The sequence below is a fragment of the Canis lupus genome, chromosome 11 (genome assembly GCF_011100685.1).
Source record: "Canis lupus familiaris isolate Mischka breed German Shepherd chromosome 11, alternate assembly UU_Cfam_GSD_1.0, whole genome shotgun sequence".
NCBI lineage: Eukaryota > Metazoa > Chordata > Mammalia > Carnivora > Canidae > Canis > Canis lupus.
The window spans coordinates 22,797,221-22,817,881 of NC_049232.1; the positions used below are offsets into that span (position 1 = coordinate 22,797,221).

Below are 20,661 nucleotides of genomic sequence, written 5' to 3' on the forward strand. Positions count from 1 at the left end.
GGTTTGTTTCAGGGGATCCCTGGGTGGTGCAGCGGTTTGGCGCCTGCCTTTGGCCCAGGGTGCGATCCTGGAGACCTGGGATCGAGTCCCACGTCGGGCTCCCGGTGCATGGAGCCTGCTTCTCCCTCTGCCTGTGTCTCTGCCTCTCTCTCTCTCTCTGTGTGACTATCATAAATAAATAAAAATTAAATAAATAAATAAATTGGTTTGTTTCAGGGCTCATTCTCTGAGAAACAAATTTATTTTTTTATTTATAACTTTTTATTAGGGAAAAACTTCAAACATGTAATAAATAGAACATAGTAGACTTCCAGGTACCCATCCCTCAACTTCAACATTTTTAGTGTTCATCTGTTTTTGTTTCATCTAATCCCTCCCATACACACTTTTTTCCCCTTGAGTATTTTAACTCAATTCTCAGTCAGCATATACCTCTTACTTGTGATTATTTTCAAGCCTAAAAATACAAGTATCACACCAAACAAAATTGGCAATAATTCCATAATATGACTTAATACCTGGTTCAATTTTTGGTTTTATTTGTGTCAGAAATGTCTTTATTACAGATTTGTTAAAATAAGAATCCAAACAGTGTGTACACATTGCATTTAATTGTCATATCCATTAAGTTTTAAAAATATCTATACTTTTTTTTTCTAAGATTTTATTTATTCATTAGAGACACACAGAGAGAAGCAGAGATATAAGGCAGAGGGAGAAGCAGGCTCTTTGTGGGGAACTCGATGCAGGACTCTATCCCGGGACTCTGGGATCATGCCCTCAGCCAAAGACAGACGCCCAACCACTGAGCCACCCAGGCGTCCCGAAATATTTATACTTTAAATGGTTCTTAGATACTTAGTGTAACCTGTAAAAGCTAGTATGACTTTTCTGTAATGAAATATGTGCTCTTGTGTGGTATGGAAGAATGTGAAGAGCCAGAACTTACCAGAAATGGACTAAGTCCCTTACCTGGGCGAAAGGAGCCTTCTTGTTCTTGCCAGCATTTGTATTTTTAATGTACAACAAGAATGAAAACTAGTTTATCTCTCTCCTTAAGAAACTGTAGGTCCACATATTTAAGTTATTTAAGACACTTTTGCTGCTCTTCTTAAGATGAACAACATAAGAACAGATGTGCAGTACCCTAATTTATATTTTATTTTAGGGGTGCCTGGGTGGCTCAGTTGGTTAAGTGTCCAATCCCTGATCTCAACTAAGGTGTTGATCTCAGGGTAGTGAATGGAGCCCACTTAAAAATAGAGAGATAGATAATATTTTAGAGTTGCTAAATGGTAATTTTTGGAAATATTTTTGATAAAATCATCTACAAAGTTTTCACTACAAGAACACGAAAAGGGGGCAGCCCCAGTGGCCCAGCAGTTTAGCGCCTGCCTTCGGCCCAGGGTGTGATCCTGGAGTTCCTGGATCGAGTCCCACATCGGGCTCCCTGCGTGGAGCCTGCTCCTCCCTCTGCCTGTGTCTCTGCCCCTTTCTCTCTCTGTGTGTGTCTCTTATGAATAAATAAATAAAATCTTAAAAAAAAAAGAACATGAAAAGGTTTGTATATATTTCAAAGTATCTTTTTATATACCATTTCCTATGTGACTGATATAACTTTCTGTAGGTGTAATGAGTTTGGGATTGCTGTATTATTGCAGGGTTTTGTTGATTGTTTGGCTTATGCATAGTGTTTTCACTTTGGGTAGGGTATGTTTCATGCACATAAGGTGGATTAAACATTTACTTGGGACAATTTCTATAATACAAAAGTAGTTCTTTGTATGTTAACTTTTCACAGATATTTTTATATATGTATGTATATGGGAAACTTGATGCAGGGATGCCTGGGTGGCTCAGTGATTGTCTGCCTTTGGCTCAGGTCATGATCCTGGGGTCCTGGGATTGAGTCCCGCATCAGGCTCCCCATAGGGAGCCTGCTTCCCCCTCTGCCTGTGTCTCTGGCTCTCTCTTTGTGTCTCTCATGAATAAATAAATAAAATCTTAAAAAACAAAACAAAACAAAACAACTCGATACAATACTTCTCTGAATTTGTTTGTAGGCTTCCTGGCAACACTAGGACAAAAATTGGCTTCATTACATTTGATAGTACAATCCACTTCTACAGTCTTCAAGAAGGTCTCTCTCAACCTCAGATGCTAATCGTTTCAGATATCGAAGGTATGTAGTATATACTTAAATTATTGAAATGCCTTAGGAATTTTCAGTTTTAGAAATGTAGCATGAGTATTTGACATTATGTATATATGTATGTATGGTGTGTATGATATGACTCTAATATATTGAGGGAAAAGATCTTGAGTATAAAATCATAAGCTTATTGAAATTGTAAAAGTCCTCTACTCCAATCCCTCATTTTACAGAAAAGGAAATAGTAATGGAGATAAAGTTAATTCTGAGGCAAACAAAAACAAGTTAACGTTCAAACTCAGATTAAATGTAGGTTACTTTTTCCCTTCTCGTTCATTCGTTCAAAAAATATCTGAGGATAGACATGTTAAGAATAATGGAATACGGGGTGCATGGGTGGCTTATTCGATTAAACATTTGCCTTGGCTCAAGTCATGATCCCAGGGTCCTGGGATCAAGCCTGCTTCGCCCTCTTCTCCCCAACTTGTGCTCTCTCTCAATGTCTGTGACTATTTTTGTCTTTCTCTCAAATAAATAAAGATAGTCTTAAAAAAAAAAACTCACATATATGCTGAACTGATTTTGTTTTTTTGAGAGAGAAAGTGAGCACACACACATGAGTGGGGGCGGGGGTGCCATAAGGAGAAAAGAATCTCAAGGAGGCTTGGTGCCCAGTGCAAGGCCTGATGCAGGGCTTGATCCCATGACCCTGAAATCATGACCTGAACTAAAATCAACAGTCCAACACTTAACCAACTGAGCCATCCAGACGTCCCTGTGCTGACTTGATTTTTGACAAGGATATCAAGACCATTCAATGGGGAGAAGCCAGTCTTTTCAACAAATGGTTCTGGGAAAAGTAAACTTGCAAAAGAATGAAGTTGGGCCCTTAGCATATTAAAAAGGCAAGGAGGCCTTTGAGGCTGGGGCCTCACATTGAGTGTAGAGCTTATTTAAAAATCAATTTTTCAAAAAATGAAAGATAAAAATTAAGGCAGTAAATTTTCTATATTAAGTGTGTTTTACCACAGTTAAGAAAAATTAACTCAAAATGAATCATAGACTGGAATGTGAAATTAAAACTGTTAGAAGAAAGTAAAAGAAAATATTTGTGACCTTGGATTAGGTTGTGATTTCTTAGCTCTAACACCAAAAGCATAACAAAAGAAAAAATAGCTGCTCCCGGCTAGCTCTATCAGTAGAGCATCCAACTCTTGATCTTGCAGTCTTGAATTTGAGCCCGACGTTGGATGTAGAATTACCTTTAAAAAAAGGAAAATAGATAAACTTGGTTTCTTCAAAATTTAAAAAAATAATTTTTTAAAGGTTTATTTATTTTAGAGAGAGAGTGAGGGCACATAAGCAGAGGGAGGGGCAGAGGGACAGGGAGAAAATCTCAAGCTGACTTTGCACTGAGTGTAGAGCCCGCCTTGGGGCTTGATCTCATGACCCTCATGAAATCAAGACTTGGCCGTTTAACTGACTGAGCCACACAGGTGCCCCCAAATTAAAAACTTTTGTGTTTCACCATCAAAAAAGTAAAAACAATCCACAGGACGAGAGAAAATATTTGCAAATCCTATATCTGATCAGGAATTTATATCTAGATTATATAAAGAAATTCTCTAGCTAACCAAAAAGACAACTTAATTAAAAAGTGGGTAAATGATTTGAATAGACATGTCTTTACTCAATGCACAGTATTCAATATTTTCTATAAACAGTTGGCTGATAAGCACTTGAAAAGATACTCCATATCCTAAGTTACCAGGGAAATAAAAATGAAAACGACGAGACTAATTAGAAAATTCTCAAATTCAAAACTCAAATTGTTTTGCTGTCCTGAGCATGTTTCTGAACATCCATGGAAGTAGCCCGAGTGTTGGTTTGGGAGTTAAAAATAAGTTTTTGTGAGTAGGCAAACTGGCAAATATGGAATCCACAAATAGTGAGGATTCAATGTACATCTTTAAAGGGCAGTAGTTGAGGAGAGCCCCCTTTTGTCTTGATTATTTTACATCTCACAACAAATCACCAAGTTACTCATTCATTCTCTAACCTATTCACCGAAATACTTACTTTGCATAAAATGAAATCACTGAACAGGTGATTCTGATGATTGGCCAAATTGTGAATTCACTGATGCAGTCCATCCTCTCAGTTTTATACATAAGGTGATAGATGAAAAGTCCCTTGCTGGATGTCACATAGTGGGGGTTTAAAAAAAAAAAAAAACAGTAGGGGCAGCCCAGGTGGCTCAGCAGTTTACGCCTGCCTTCAGCCCAGGGTGTGATCCTGGAGACCCGGGGTGGAGTCCCATGTCGGGCTCCCTGCATGAGGCCTGCTTCTCCCTCTGTGTCTCTGTCTCTGTCTCTCTCTCTGTGTCTATTAAATATTTTAAAAATATTTTAAAAAAGACAGTAACAAGTGAAGTATTTGCAAGAAAGTGGAGAAATTGGAACCCCCATACACTGCTAGTTGGGATGGGAAATGTTGCGGCCACTATGGAAAACAGTCTGCCACTTCCTCCAGAAGTTAGGTTACCATATGACCTAGCAATTCTACTCAGCATGTACAACATACTCAAGAAAATATGCATACGAGGGCAGCCCAGGTGGCTCAGCGGTTTAGTGCCACCTTCAGCCCAGGGTGTGATCCTGGAGACCCCAGATCGAGTCCCACATCGGGCTCCCTGCATGGAGCCTGCTTCTCCCTCTGCCTGTGTCTCTGCCTCTCTCTGTGTGTCTCTCATGAATAAATAAATAAAATATTTTTAAAATAATTATTTTAAAAAATCTAATGTATTATTAAAAAAAATATGCATACACATGTTCATACCAACATAGCCAAAACCCTAATGCCCATTATTTGATGAATGGATGAACAAAAGGTGTATCCATACAATGAAATCTTATTTGTCAACATAAAAGAATAAAGTACTGATAGGTGCTACACAACATGGATGAATCATAAAAACATTATGCGGAGTGTCAGAAGCCAGTCACAAAGGGCCTCATACTGTGTGACTCTTTAGATTATACCTTTCGGAGAGGGAGAGTATGTGCACTCCTGTGGTGGGTGGGGAGAAGGGAAGAGGGAGAGAGAATCCTAAACAGACTCCTCACTGAGTGCAGAGCTCGATGTGGGGATTGATCTCACGACTCCAAAATCATGACCGTGTGACTACATTCTGTGCCGAAATCAAGAGTCTATTTATTAGCTATTGGACTGTTGGTTTCATCTCAGATAATGATCTTGGGGGTGCTTGGGATTCTCTGCCTCTCACTTTGCTCCCCACCCCTCACCCCTATGGTGTATGCTCCCTTTCTCTCTAAAATAAATAAATAAAATATTTTAAAAATTATGAAATGTCCAGCATAGGCAAATCCAGAGATAGACTGGTGGCTGCCTAGTGCTGTGGGGGAGTTGGCAGGGATATGAAGAATGACTGCTAATTCACATGGGGTTTCTTTTTGGGATAATGAGATGGATCTGGAATTAGTGGTGATGGTTGTCCAATTCTGTGAATACATTTTTTTAAAAAATCACTGAATTGTTATCTTCTACAAGGGTGAATTCTATGGTATGTGAATTCTATCTCAATAAAACTTTTTTTTTTTTAAAGATTTTTATTTATTCATGAGAGACCCAGAGAGAGAGGCAGAGACATAGGCAGAGGGAGAAGCAGGCTCCTTGCAGGGAACCTGATGTGGGACTTGATCCTGGGTCTCCAGGATCATGCCCTGGGCCGAAGGCAGGTGCTAAACCACTGAGCCACCCAGGCATCCCTCAATAAAACTTTTATTAAAGATTTTTTATTTTAATTTTTTAAAGATTTATTTTTTTTACTTTTTAAAAGATTTTATTTATTTATTCATGAGAGACAGAGAGAGAGAGAGGCAGAGACACAGGCAGAGGGAGAAGCAGGCTGCATGCAAGGAGTCTGATGTGGGACTCGAATCCAGGAATCTGGGATCATGCCCTGAGCCAAAGGCAGGCACTCAACTGCTGAGCCACCCAGGCATCCCTAAAGATTTATTTTAGAGAGAGAGCTTTCGTGCATGGAGGAGAAGGGGCAGGGGAGAGCAAGTCTTAGGCAGACTCCATGCTAAGTGTGGAGCCCAACATGGGGCTTGATCTTACTACCCTGAGATCACGACCTGAGTAGAAACCAAGAGTCATACACCTAACCAGCTGTGCCACCCAAATTACCCCAAAATGTTTTTTTATTTTTATTATTTTTAAAAAAGATTTTATTTATTCATGAGAGACACACACAGAGAGAGTGGGAGACACACAGGCAGGGGGAGAAGCAGGCTCCATGCAGGAAGCCTAATGTGGGAGATCCCTGGTCTCCAGGATCATGCCTTGGACTGAAGGCGGCACTAAACTGCTGAGCCACCCAGGCTGCCCAAAATGATTTTTAATTTTAAAGAAACAGAAGAAAATCTAAATTTTAAAGAAAGAAACAGAAGAAAGCTAAACAGTCACTGTAGATATTAAATGTTTCAACTTATTTTGGGGGTATTTTTTTTTACAAACATTAAAATGAGCCAATTTAACAAAACAAAAAACAATACCATGATGTAGTAAGTGAGACTTCTTGTAATCCTTTACCACCACCCATAGTTTGGTTCCTTTTAAAGGAAGAGAATTTAATTCCTAAGTAAGAATAAATTTGAATCCAAAGGAGCTCATATGAAGTGGTCAGTTAGCATATCTTCTGATTTACTTGATTTTGTAGTTCCATAAGTATAGGGACTAATGGGGCCTTCTTTATGAGAGAGTATGTACTTTTTGAATGACAGAGCTATTGGTGGGCTAATGACTTTTTAAAAAATTATTTATGAGGGATCCCTGGGTGGCGCAGCGGTTTAGCGCCTGCCTTTGGCCCAGGGCGCGATCCTGGAGACCCGGGATCGAATCCCACATCGGGCTCCCAGTGCATGGAGCCTGCTTCTCCCTCTGCCTATGCCTCTGCCTCTCTCTCTCTCTCTCTGTAACTATATAAATAAATATAAAAAATATTAAAAAAATTATTTATGAGAGAGAGAGCATGAGCACACAGAGGGAGATGGAGAGGGAGAGGCAGAAGCTGGCTCCCTGTTGAGAAGGGAGTCTGACGTGGGCTGCCCTTAGCTGAAGACAGATGCTTAACGGCTTAACCGACTAAGCCACCCAGGCGCCCCATGGGCTATATTACTTTTTCATAAAGACACAGCATTCTTTTCTTTTCTTTTTTTTTTTTTTAAAGATTTTATTTATTTATTCATGAGAGACACAGAGAGAGAAGCAGAGACATAGGCAGAGGGAGAAGCAGGCTCCCGGCAGGGAGCCTGATGTGTGGGACTTGATCCCAGGACTCCAGGATCACGACGTGAGCCAAATGCAGATGCTTAACCACTGAGCCACTCAGATGCCCCAAGACAGAGCATTCTTGTGTGTCATCTTAGTCAACATTTTTTTTTTTAATGCCAAGAGTGCTGGCTTTGAAGGCTAAGCAAGAATGGAAGGTAGGATTCTAAATTGTTGTCTTTAACCTAAGAAGCAGAGCACTTGTGTAAATCCATACTGTGTGCTTACAGATCAGTATTTTCTGATTAGGAGGCTATTTACCTTTTACATGCTAACACATAAGTTGCAACAAATACCTAAATCAGTGCTCCTTTGGTGGCATTTTGAACATAATTAAACAGTGCCAAATATAATAGAGGAGATTGCTTTTCTTTAAATTATGAGGGTGGTTAATTATTATCATCAGTGTTAAGTGTTTGGAGCATCTTTAACAATTAAGTTTTGTTTAAAAAATTTTTATTTATTTTTCAGATGTTTTTATACCTATGCCAGAGAATTTATTAGTAAATTTAAATGAAAGTAAAGAGGTAAGTTAATTTTCTTATTTGACATATTTAATTGAAATACTGAAGGAAAATATTCTCCAAATATACTTTAAGTAAAGTTTTGTTTCTTTCTGAGACATTTCTAAGATGTGTAACATTTTATATTTGCTGTTAGTTAAAATTCATCAGATGAATAGCTCTTGAATTTACCCTTGAACAGATGGCTTTTAAGTCTAACGTAGCAAGATACTTATAATAGGGTAGAAGATAAGCCTATTTCATAAAGGAAACCTGCCTTGCCAGCCATTTGGGAAATTGGGAGGGTTGCTCAGATTAGCTTCTGGTCACTACATAGAAGCACTTTAGCTAGGCTGCTTTCAGTGCCCTTTGCTTTTCTGATTCACAGAGTGTCATTGGGGTCAGTTCAGAAGAAACTTATTACCTGCCTGGAAATTGCCATGACATAATACAGTGAGAGGTGAACAGAATGTGTCTGAAGGGGGGTTGTTGTCTACCCTGTACATGCATATATGCCGTAGGGGTAACATTTTAACTAGCAAGTCTATGGTCTCAGCTGTTGGCAACAGTGACTTCACAATAGTGTGAAGTACTTTTTTTCCCTTTAACTCTCTTTATTTATAAAACCTAACCTGAATAGGTAGTTGTTTTTCATTTGTAGTGGTATTACTAGTTGGCAAATTTACTGGCTATCTTAGACTTTTCAATAGGGGAAGAGTTAAACTCACTTTGGAACTGAAAAGAATAAAGTGTGTAGAGGTGATTGAGAAGGCCATGTTTGATGGCATTAAAAGAAAACAAATCTCTAAACTGTGATGGTTCTTTTGGATACATTTTGGACTTATAGTCTTGCTGGACTACTGCATGTGCAAGAACTGTAAGGCCCCAATTTTGATTTGTCTTGCTTGCCAATTTATGATGTTGACTTAAAATGGCTTTCTTGTCATTTGACCAACTTCATTGTTTACTGTACTGTCTGTAGATTTTCTGACCATCATCATGATTCAGTGTCTTGTCTGCTGTATTAGTTACTGACTTTTTGTGGAAAAAATTTTTAATTGTTAATACCTTTGAGTTTTCTTGCTTTATTTTACAAGCTTGTTCAAGATTTACTGAAAACTTTGCCACAAATGTTCACCAAGACCCTGGAAACCCAGAGTGCCTTGGGTCCTGCACTTCAGGCTGCCTTTAAGCTGATGTCCCCAACTGGTGGTCGAATGTCTGTCTTTCAAACACAACTTCCTACTCTTGGAGTAGGAGCCCTGAGACCACGAGAGGAGCCCAACCAAAGGTCATCTGCTAAGGTTAGAAAGTCATCAAGTGTATGTTACCATATATGCTGGTACTCTGCTCTGTCCCTTTGACCAAAAAGCTTGTTTTTCATTTATTTTTCAGTTGTGGAGAGGAGGGAGTATAAGGAAATAGATAAAGCATGTTTTGCTGATGTTAAAATTTTTATTTTATTACACTTTCCACCTGATTCAGTCTTACCTTATTTTTGGACCTTAGCAAGCCATTAGCATTGCAGCCTGCCTTTGATGAGAAAGCCTGGCATTCTAAAGAATATGCCTGTTAGGAACTAAGTAGAATGTGGATGACTATTAATGAGTAGTCTGCCATAAAGATAATGAGAGTTGCTGTATGCTCTAATGATGACAGTGTCAGTCCTGGGGTCAGTCTGCCTAAATTCTACTTCTTTTTAGATGTAGGAGCTTGAAGAATTAGTTAATTTCTTTGCCCTTCTGTTTCCTTATGTTTATTTATACTGTGAAAGTAATGATAGTAGTTCAAAGGACTTGCTTCTTATAGTAGTTCAAAGGACTAAATAGATATCACACATGAATTATTTATTTATTTATTATTTATTTATTTTTAAAAATTTTATTTATTCATGAGAGAGAGAGAGAGACACGCAGAGACACAGGCAGAGGGAGAAGCAGGCTCCATGCAGGGAGCCTGACGTGGGACTTGATTCTGGGTCTCCAGGATCCCACCCTGGCCTGAATGAAGGTGGCGCTAAACCTCTGAGCCACCGGGGCTGCCCTACACATGAATTATTTAGAACAGTTTCTGGCATTCTAAGTATTTAATAGATTATTGAAATTAGCATAATAGATGTATTTCTTTTTAAAACTAGAAAATAGAAATTCTTTAAATTTTTTTTTTTAAGATTTAATTTATTTATTTGTGAGAGGCAGAGACATAGGCAGAGGGAGAATCAGACTCCTCGCAAGGAGCCCAATGCAGAACTTGATCCCTGGACCCCGGGGTCATGCCCTGACGTGAAGGCGGACTCTAAACCACTGAGCCACCCAGGTGTCCCGAAAATAGAAAATTCTTAAGTAGTATGTTTTTTACTAAGAAAACCAAAAGAACATAAAATAAAGGATTTTTAGAATGCCCAAGAATAATTGTTAACATTTTGGTGTATATATAGATAGGTTTTAAAATTTTATGACAAGGGGATCCCTGGGTGGCTCAGCGGTTTCACACCTGCCTTTGGCCCAGGGCGTGATCCTGGAGTCCCAGGATCGAGTCCCGTGTCGGGCTCCCGCATGGAGCCTGCTTCTCCCTCTGCCTGTGTCTCTGCCTCTCTCTCTATGTCTATCATAAATAAATAAAAACAAATCTTAAAAAAATAAAAAAATAAAATTTTATGACAATTTAACAATTAAAATTTTTTTTCTTTATGTAATTTATCATTAATAGGAAATTCACTTGACACCATCCACTGACTTTTATAAGAAATTAGCCTTGGATTGTTCTGGTCAGCAGGTTGCTGTGGACTTATTCCTTCTCAGTGGACAGTATTCTGATTTGGCTTCTCTGGGTGAGTTCTTCCTCATGATTATTTTTCTCAAATGAATGTGAAGCTATTTATATGATGATATTCTAAATAAAGGACAAAGTGAAGGAATTTTTATTCCTTTTTTTTTTTTTTTTTTTTTTGGAATTTTTATTCCTTTGGGAAAGTTAGTCTATTAAAAACCTTTATTTATGGGGATCCCTAGGTGGCCCAGCAGTTAGCGCCTGCCTTCAGTGCTGTGATCCTGGAGTCCCGGGATTGAGTCCCACATCAGCTCCCTGTGTGGAGCCTGCTTCTCCCTCTGCCTATGTCTCTGCCCCCCTCCCCCCCCCCCCCTGTCTCTCATGAATAAATAATAATAATAATAATAAAATCTTTAAAAAAAAACCCTTTTTTTCTTCTAAATGTTTATATATTTCTAAACATTTGTAATGGATACATTTTTGTACTATTATTTAAAGGAATAAAAATTCTTTTTTGATTATACTTTGAGAGGCTAAGGAAAGATGGATTCAAAAACCAGTAGTTTTTTTCATGCAGTAATAGTTAATTGCAGAATTTAAGAAGTGTGTGTTTCTTCCAGGTTGTATTTCTCGGTATTCAGCAGGTAGCGTCTATTACTATCCTTCTTACCACCATCAGCAGAACCCAGTACAAGTGCAGAAATTACAGAAGGAACTACAGAGATACCTCACTCGAAAGATTGGCTTTGAGGCAGTCATGAGGATTCGGTGCACAAAAGGTGGGGGCACTATTTTTTTTTTTTTTACATTTACCTAGATGTTACTTTTGATACCAGTAAATATGCATTTTTATCTAGTCTTATTTCATAAGTTTTGGTCTTCTAACATATTTTACTTAAACTGATGGAATATGCAATTAAGAGTAGAGGGGGAAAAAAAAAAAAGAGTAGAGGGGGAAAAAAAAGGCATAGAGGGGCAGCCCAGGTGGCTCAGCAGTTTAGCACTGCCTTCGGCCTAGGGCATGATCCTGGAAACCTGGGATCGAGTCCCCACTTCAGGCTCCCTACATGGAGCCATTGTCTCTTCTCTCTCTCTCTCTCTCTCTCTCTCTGTCTGTCTCTCATGAATAAATAAAATAAAATATTAAAAAAAAATAGAGAAGAATAGAGCCAGGGTACCTGGCTGGCTCAGTTGCTAACGCATGCAACTCTTGATTTCAAGAGTTGTGAGTTCAAGTCTCACGTTGGGTGTGGAGCCTACTTAAAAAAAAAAAAGAATAGAGAAGAAACAAAAGAAAATAGGGACTATTTTGAATGTACTGAAAGCCACTGCACTGTACACTGTATGTGTGATTTTTTTATGATATGTGAATTATATCTCATTTAAAAATCCTATCTCCCTCCACCCCCACCACTAAATAAGCATGATTTTTATTCCATTTATTCCCAATAATAGTGAAATGTCTTTTTTATTCAAAGTTATTTTTTTGTTGTGGTAAAATACACCTAATATAAAATTTACCATGTTAGCCATTTTTAAGTATGCAACTGAATGACATTAAGTATATTCTCATTGTTGTACAACCATTCCCACCATTCATCTTTAGAAGTAGCAGGTCTTTTAATCTGTGCATCTCTCATTCTGTCCTACTACTGACACTTTGCCTCAGTGTTGCTTTGAAAATAGTCTGACAGTTTCAGAATGCTTTAATCCAGTTTGTTTTTCAGGATAGATGCCTATGGCTGCTAAAATGAGAACTATTTTCTTAGGAAAATGGGAAATAATTCTTGATATTTTATTCCTTTACATTATCAATCTGGTTCTACTCTTTTATTCAGATTTTATTTTATTTTATTTTTTAAAGATTTTATTTATTTATTCATAGAGACAGAGAGAGAGAGAGAGAGAGAGAGGCAGAGATACAGGCAGAGGGAGAAGCAGGCTCCACGCAGAGAGCCCGACGTGGGACTCGATCCAGGGTCTCCAGGATCACGCCCTGGGCTGCAGGTGGCTCTAAACCGCTGCGCCACCGGGGCTGCCCTTTATTCAGATTTAAAATAAGGTTGTTCTTTAAAAGATGCAAAACAATCATTTTTTTTGAAGTGGAAAGATTTTATGAAATAGCTAGCCAATAGAAAGATATCAAACGATAAGGATCCACAGATCTGGCTACTAGATAGATGTTGAAATCTGTTGGTCAGGGATCCCGGGGTGGCGCAGCGGTTTGGCGCCTGCCTTTGGCCCAGGTCGCGATCCTGGAGACCCCGGATCGAATCCCACATCGGGCTCCCGGTGCATGGAGCCTGCTTCTCCCTCTGCCTGTGTCTCTGCCTCTCTCTCTCTCTCTCTCTGACTATCATAAATAAATAAAAAAAAAAAAAAAAAAAAAAAGAAATCTGTTGGTCAAACCGTGTGCCAAATGAAGTTCTCTGTTATCCATCACTGTAATAAAAAGAAAAAATGTTTGAGTGAAACAACTAACAATAAAGCATTTGTAATATCTTATGTAAGGTATCAAACACTTCTCTAAGGTTGTCACATCTCCAAACAACTTGTTGGTTGTCACTCCAACAACTTGTAGTGTCACTCATAACCAATTAGTTACCGCAGTAGCTTTCTGTTTCTGCTTCTTTTTGTGATCTGATTGGCTGGCTATAGATTGGAGGCTCCCACGACCTCCTTCTTGGGTTCAATTAATTTGCTAGAGAAGCTTACAGAACTCAGAGATACATTTTATTTTCTAGGTTACTGGTTTATTATAAAAGGATAAAATTCAGACAGGCACTAAGGAGGGCACTTGATGGGATGAACACTGGGTGTTTTATTTTTATTTTTTTATTTTTTATTTATTTATGATAGTCACAGAGAGAGAGAGAGGCAGAGACACAGGCAGAGTGAGAAGCAGTCTCCATGCACTGGGAGCCCGACGTGGGATTCGATCCCGGGTCTCCAGGATCGCGCCCTGGGCCAAAGGCAGGCGCCAAACCACTGCGCCACCCAGGGATCCCAACACTGGGTATTATACTATATGTTGGCAAATTGAATTTAAATTAAAAAATTAATTTAAAAAATAAAAGGATAAAATTCAGGAACATCCAGATTGAAGAGGAGATGTAAAAGGCAAGGTACAGAGAAGGGGAAAGAAAGCCATAGAGCTTGTGTAGTTTCCATGTTCTCTCTGAATGCATTACTCTTCATATATCTCCATGTGTTCACCAATCTGGAAGCTTTCCAAAGGTCCCCAACCTACTGGGTTTTTATGAAGGCTTCTTTACATAGTCATGGGTGATTAAATTATTGGTCATTAATGACTGATTGAACCTCCAGTTTATCTCTCCTCCCTGAAGGATATTGTTGGGGAAGAGGTTGGACTGGAATTTCCAACCTTCTACTCATATGGTTGTGTCCTCTGGTAACCAACCAGCCCCTATCCTTTAGTTATGTAGGTGCTTTCCAAAGTCACTCCATTAACATAGCAAAAGACACTGTGGTGATTTTTGTTACATAGGAAATTTTAAGAGTTTAGGAGCTCTGTGCCAGAAATGAATGAAAATAAAGTACATATTTCTTATTATAAGTCACAATATCACACCTAAACTTTTTTTTAAGTAGGCTCCACACCTAGTGTGGAGCCCTGTGAGGGTCTTGAACTCACAAGTCTCACATTAAGAGCTGAGCTGAAATTGAGTCGGATGCTTAACTGACTAAGCCACCAAGGTGTCCCTCACATCTAAAATTTTAAATTTACTCTCAGCCAATCGGATAAGTATATAATATACATATCTGTATATAGGTTTATATAAGTCATTCTGATAAAGTTTTCTCTTCTAGGTCTTTCCATTCATACTTTCCATGGGAACTTCTTTGTTCGGTCAACAGACTTACTGTCTTTGCCTAATGTAAACCCAGATGCTGGGTATGCAGTACAGATGTCTGTAGAAGAGAGTCTTACTGACACCCAGTTAGTTTCCTTTCAGTCTGCACTCTTGTATACATCCAGCAAAGGTGAGTGTGTTTTTTGTATCATTTCGTTTTTATCGTGGCAAAGACAGATAACATGAGGTCTACACTTTTAACAGATTTCTAAGTTTACAATCCAGTATTGTTAACTATAAATACAGTGTGTGGCAACAAAGGTAAGTTTTTTGATTCGGTCATGTATTCTTTGGCTTATAATAAATACCCCCTCTTTTGGAGATACTCATGTCTATTAAACCAAAAGAGTATTTCTAATCTTAAAATCTTTGTTGCTATCCCTGGTAAAGCTAAAACGTGTCATATTTATTTTCCTTAACCATTTTATTTAACAGATATTTACTGAGAGTCTTCTTAGTGTCAGACTGATTGTTTAGAAAAACCTTGGTATTGCCAGATTGTTTTTCAGAAAGGTACCACTTTGTGGTCCTATCAAGGGCCCTTTTTATTTCAGTCTCTGATTTTGTGTGTCTTTGTGTCTCTCTCTGTCTCTATGTTTAGTTGCTGTTATGATAAGCTAAACTTTTATTTTTTAAGATTGTATTTATTTGTCAGAGAGTACACACAAGCAGGAAGGAATAGCACTCAGAGAGAGAAGCAGGCACCCCGCTGAGCAAGGAGCTCAATGTGGGACTCATCTCAGGATGCTGGGATTATGACCTGAGCTGAAGGCTGACTTTTAACCAACTAAGCCACCCAGGCGTCCCTTAGGCTAAACATTGTATCTGTTTTCTTTCAGGTCTCACTGTTCTTGTCTCAAATAGAAACTCTAAACAATGTTACTCTTTTTTGCAGATACTGTTTAGTCTTTTTAAAAGTAATTTGGGGGTGCCTGGGTAGCTCACTTGGTTAAGCCTCTGCCTTCCACTCAGGTCATAATTCTGGGGTCCTGGGGTTGAACCTTATGTCTGGCTTCCTGCTCAGGGTGAAGTCTGCTTCTATCTTTGTCCCTCCTACTGCTCATGCTTGAGTACACACTCTCTCTCTTCTTTCTCAATAAATAAATAAAAATTTTTTAAAAAGTACGTAGGAGGGATCCCTGGGTGGCGCAGCGGTTTGGCGCCTGCCTTTGGCCCAGGGCGCGATCCTGGAGACCCGGGATCTGAATCCCACGTCGGGCTCCCAGTGCATGGAGCCTGCTTCTCCCTCTGCCTGTGTCTCTGCCTCTCTCTCTCTCTCTCTCTCTCTGTGACTATCATAAAGAAATAAAAATTAAAAAAAATAAAAAATAAAAAAAAATAAAAAGTATGTATGAGCTCCTTATATGTACATTTTCATCAGTCTTCATGTCTCAAGACAGGTAGGTTGTGAGTATATTGCGTATCATTTCTAGGTTTTTTTACTTGTTCTTTTTTAGTAGTTTTCAAGGTCTTGCTGCTTAGAAATTTTTAAAAGATTGACATAATATTTGATATTTGATGATTGCCAAAAAGTTTTCATTTTTGTTTCTATATTGGTTTTTGTTATTGTTGGTAATTACCAAAAAGAAAATACTATATTAAGTGATCTCTTTTAAAAATTGTTTTCTGGGGGATCCCTGGGTGGCTCAGCGGTTTGGCGCCTGCCTTTGGCCCAGGGCGCGATCCTGGAGACCCGGGATCTAATCCCATGTCGGGCTCCCAGTGCATGGAGCCTGCTTCTCCCTCTGCCTATGTCTCTGCCTCTCTCTCTCTCTCTCTCTGTGTGACTATCATAAATTAAAAAAAAAAAAATTGTTTTCTGTGTTTAAGGAAGAAAGTGTAAGATTTCTCTGGGCTTTAAATATCAAATCAGACTCGAAAACACATGTGGAAGTAGTGTTGTTGTAGCATGTATATTCAAAGTTTTTATTAGGAAAAAAGATAAAAAAAATAAAAAATAAAAAATAAATTAAAAAAAAGGAAAAAAGATAAAGTAACCAAAAGGTTCAGAAAAGAGATTATTAAGAAGGTAGTATGTTACCATCATTTAATTATCCCTTTTCAGTAATAACTTGAACAACAAGAATTTTTGAGAGAAAGAGCGGGCATGTGTGCTCAAGTCGGGGGTGGGATGGGGTGGGGTGGGGGGTGGGTAAGAGCAGAGTTGGAGAGGAAGAGGCAGATTCCCTGCTGAGCAAGAAGGTGTGGATGCCTATGCGGGGCTTGATCTGAGGTGCACCAAACAGAAATAATTTTGTAGCCAAATAATAAAAGGGATGAAACTTAAAAGTTTTATTCATTAAATATTTGATATTATTTCTGCATACTGAATAACCCTTTTTGGTTCTAAATTGAAAAGAAGTGATTTTTCCAAGGGACTTTAATATAAGTTTTTTAATGGAACGCCTGGGTAGCTCAGCAGTTTAGTGCCTGCCTTCGGCCCAGGGCATGATCCTGGAGTCTAGGGATCTGGGGATCAAGTCCCATGTCGGGCTCCCTGCATGGAGCCTGCTTCTCCCTCTGCCTGTGTCTCTGCTTCTCTCTCTCTCTCTCTCATGAATAAATAAAATTTTTTAAAAAAGAGTTTTTTTAATGGAGTTGTGCCTTACTATCATTTATGTGTTTTCCCCAAAGGTGAAAGAAGAATTCGAGTTCATACTTTGTGTTTGCCTGTAGTTTCAACTCTGAATGAAGTCTTTCTGGGAGCTGATGTTCAAGCAATTTCAGGGTTATTGGCCAATATGGGTAAGAATTGTTATCAGCTATTATAAATATTTCACAAGTAATAACATTAGAAAAACTCATATAGTGTTATTTTCCTTAGAATACGTAGCTTTACGGGGCCTAGATGGCTCCCTGGTTGGGTGCCTGCCTTTGGCTCAGGTCATGATCCCTGGATCCGAGATCAAGTCCCGCATTGGGCTCCTTGCAAGGAGCCTGCTTCTCCCTCTGCCTATGTCTCTGTCTCTCCTCTCAATCTGTGTCTCTCATGAATAAATAAATAAATCTTAAAAATAAGTAAATAAATATGTAGCTTTAAAGATTTCAATGTTTTGGATCTTCTGTATACCTCTTAAGTAACTAACTACTTGAATGAAAGGATCTGTTGTAGGTAACCTTATTTATTTATATATTTATTTTAATATTTTATTTATTTGTTCACGAGAGACACACAAGACAGAGGGAGAAGCAGGCTCCATGCAGGGAGCCTGACGTGGGACTGGATCCCAGGTCTCCAAGATCAGGCCCTGGGCTGAAGGCGGCGTGCTAAACCGCTGAGCCACCCGGGCTGCCCGGTAACCTCATTTTAAAAAAATTTTTAACAACTATTGAAAAATAGTTTACCATATCATATAACCCATTTTAAGTATATGACCCTACTATTTATAGTATATTTATAGAATTGTGTGGCTATCACCTCAATCTGATTTTAGAACATTTTTATTATCCCAAAAGAACCTCATGCACATCAGCAGTTACTGGCCTCCTTCCTCCTCCATCCCTCACTGACCTCAGGGAGCTACTAAACTACTTTCTGTCTCATAATCTGCCTATGATGGACTTAAATAACCATATTTTACTTAATGTTCAATGCTAGTAGTGAATAGCTATTTTATGAGCTCTGTAACTTGGATTTACAAGAGAGTTTGAACTGTAAAAGATCTTTAGACTTGCAATTCAGGATAGAAGATCAGTTTACTCTCACACATAAATGTGCAGCCTTGGTCAGATCACATGAGCTAGGAGAAAATTTACTGATAACTTCAAACTTCACCTCTTTATTTCCGTATCAGATAGAGTTGCCTCCTTAAATTTTCCTTTTTTTCGTTTTAACCCTAAAGGGAAAGTTTCTTTTTTTAAATATTTTATTTTATTTATTCGTGAGAGACACAGAGTGAGAGAGGCGGAGATGTAGGAAGAGGAAGAAGCAGGCTCTATGCAGGAAGCCCTATGTGGGACCTGATCCTGGGATTCCAGGATCATGCCCTGAGCCAAAGGCAGATGCTTAACCACTGGGCCATTCAGGCATCCCTCTTTTTCTTTTTTGGCCCCTTTTTACATACATAGAACTTACCATCATTTTGTTTTTTTTGTTTTGTTTTTAAAGATTTTATTTATTCATTCATTCATTCATTCATTCATTCATTCAGAGACAGAGAAAGAAAGAGGCAGAGACATGGCAGAGGGAGAAGCAGGCTCCATGCAGGAAGCCTGATGTGGGACTTGATCCCAGGACTCCGGGATCATGCCCTAAGCCAAAGGCAGATGCTCAACTAATGAGCCATCCAGGTGTCCAACATCATTTTGGTTCTTATTTTTTTTCTCCTTCAGGAAAGATGCCATTGGGGTCCATTTGCTTCAAACTCAAATCTGCCTGCCTGTAGTAGGAATAACCACCCATTTTCTTGAATTTCCTATTGGGAAATTCTTTCTTTATTGAAGCCTGATAAAGAATCCAACCCCAGGGGATCCCTGGGTGGCTCAGCGGTTTAGCACCTGCCTTCGGCCCAAGGCATGATCCTGCAGTCCTGGGATCAAGTCCCGCATCAGGCTCCCTGCGTGGAGCCTGCTTCTCCCTCTGCCTGTGTCTCTGCCTCTCTCTCTCTGTGTGTGTCTCTCATGAATAAATAAATAAAATCTTGAAATAAAAAAAAAGGAATCCAACTCCATATAAGTCTTATACACTGTTTAAAGATGTGACCTAAGAATTTGAGAGTCACTGCCTTTATATTTTGTTGAGCTAATGCTTTTTAGTAATTGTATGATCATTATTATCATCAATAAGAACTGTTTCAGGTAATATTTGTAGATTAAAAATTTTTTCACAACAATTGGCTTAACAGGTGTTAGTTATGTTACTAAATTTGGCTTATCCCAACATGCACATTTTTTCACATTTTATCAAAATCTTGAAAATCAGGAAGTCTTCAATTAAAGTCTTAAGAGTTACTATTGGGGCACCTGGGTGGGGTCAGTCTGTTAAGCATCCATCTCTTGTTCTCAGCACAGGTCTTGATCTCAGAGTCATGATGAGTTCAAGCCCTGTGATGGGCTCCACATACAGTGTGGAGCCTACTTAAAAAAAAAAAGTGCTACTGTTGACCAGGTAACAGTGGTCTTTTTTCTTTACTATGTACAAATTTGGTTATAGGAGTTAATAACCTCACTTTATTGATTGTATTTTTGAGAGCACATGAATTGAGTTTAGTTGTAGTTGGAGAAGTCTTCAAAACAATAATAGTGCTCTTAGTATTTAAAAAAGGGGTTTTTTTAGAAAAATTTTTTTCAAGTTTGCAGAAATGCATAGAAACAGAAGCATAACAGGTGATAAGAATCATCTAAGTAGCTCTCTAAGAGGTCTTTCAATAAACATAAAATTCTCTGTGAAAGCATGTGTTTTTAGTTGCAATTTTTTCTTTCTCTGTGGTGTATAAAAGATCTATAATTATAAACGTTATAATGGATTATAATTAATAACATCTTAAATCCAACAAGATACAGTTTTCCCATTTTACAGATAGGAAAACAGACTCATAAAGGTTAGATCCCTTGCCATATTGTCATACAGGTAGGAAATAGAGATGCATTTTGATTCTTCAAATTATGGGCTTTTAACTGCTGCTATACTTGTGTCCTTATATATGTAATAAATTGGTGAGAGATTTTGTATAATTAAAAAAAATTATATATCTTCTATCCTTAACAGTGGATAGCTAAACTCTCTTTTCTCTTGTTTGTCCCTACCTCCAACTCTGTTAGCTGTTGACAGATCTGTGACTGCCAGTCTGAGTGATGCTCGGGATGCCCTAGTGAATGCCGTCATAGACTCTCTTTCAGCTTATCATTCTTCAGTCTTAAGTAGCCAGCAGCCTGGACTCATGGTTCCCTTTTCTTTGCGGCTTTTCCCACTCTTTGTGTTGGCTCTCCTTAAACAGGTAAGAGAATCAAAATCAGAAACTAAGACAGTAAAAATGTAAATAGCTCAAATTTTTATCCTGTGAATGAC

General features: G+C 38.6%; 1 protein-coding gene across 1 annotated transcript in view; it reads left to right on the forward strand.

Moving 5' to 3' along the window:
- Positions 1–20,661, forward strand: part of SEC24A (SEC24 homolog A, COPII coat complex component) — a 63,394-nt gene that overhangs the window by 33,697 nt on the left and 9,036 nt on the right. The window contains exons 11-18 of the mRNA XM_038552195.1: positions 2,064–2,182; positions 7,979–8,034; positions 9,108–9,314; positions 10,720–10,840; positions 11,400–11,558; positions 14,611–14,784; positions 17,289–17,399; positions 20,415–20,590. Coding sequence (XP_038408123.1) covers positions 2,064–2,182; positions 7,979–8,034; positions 9,108–9,314; positions 10,720–10,840; positions 11,400–11,558; positions 14,611–14,784; positions 17,289–17,399; positions 20,415–20,590 — 1,123 coding nt within the window. The remainder of the gene's footprint in view (positions 1–2,063; positions 2,183–7,978; positions 8,035–9,107; positions 9,315–10,719; positions 10,841–11,399; positions 11,559–14,610; positions 14,785–17,288; positions 17,400–20,414; positions 20,591–20,661) is intronic.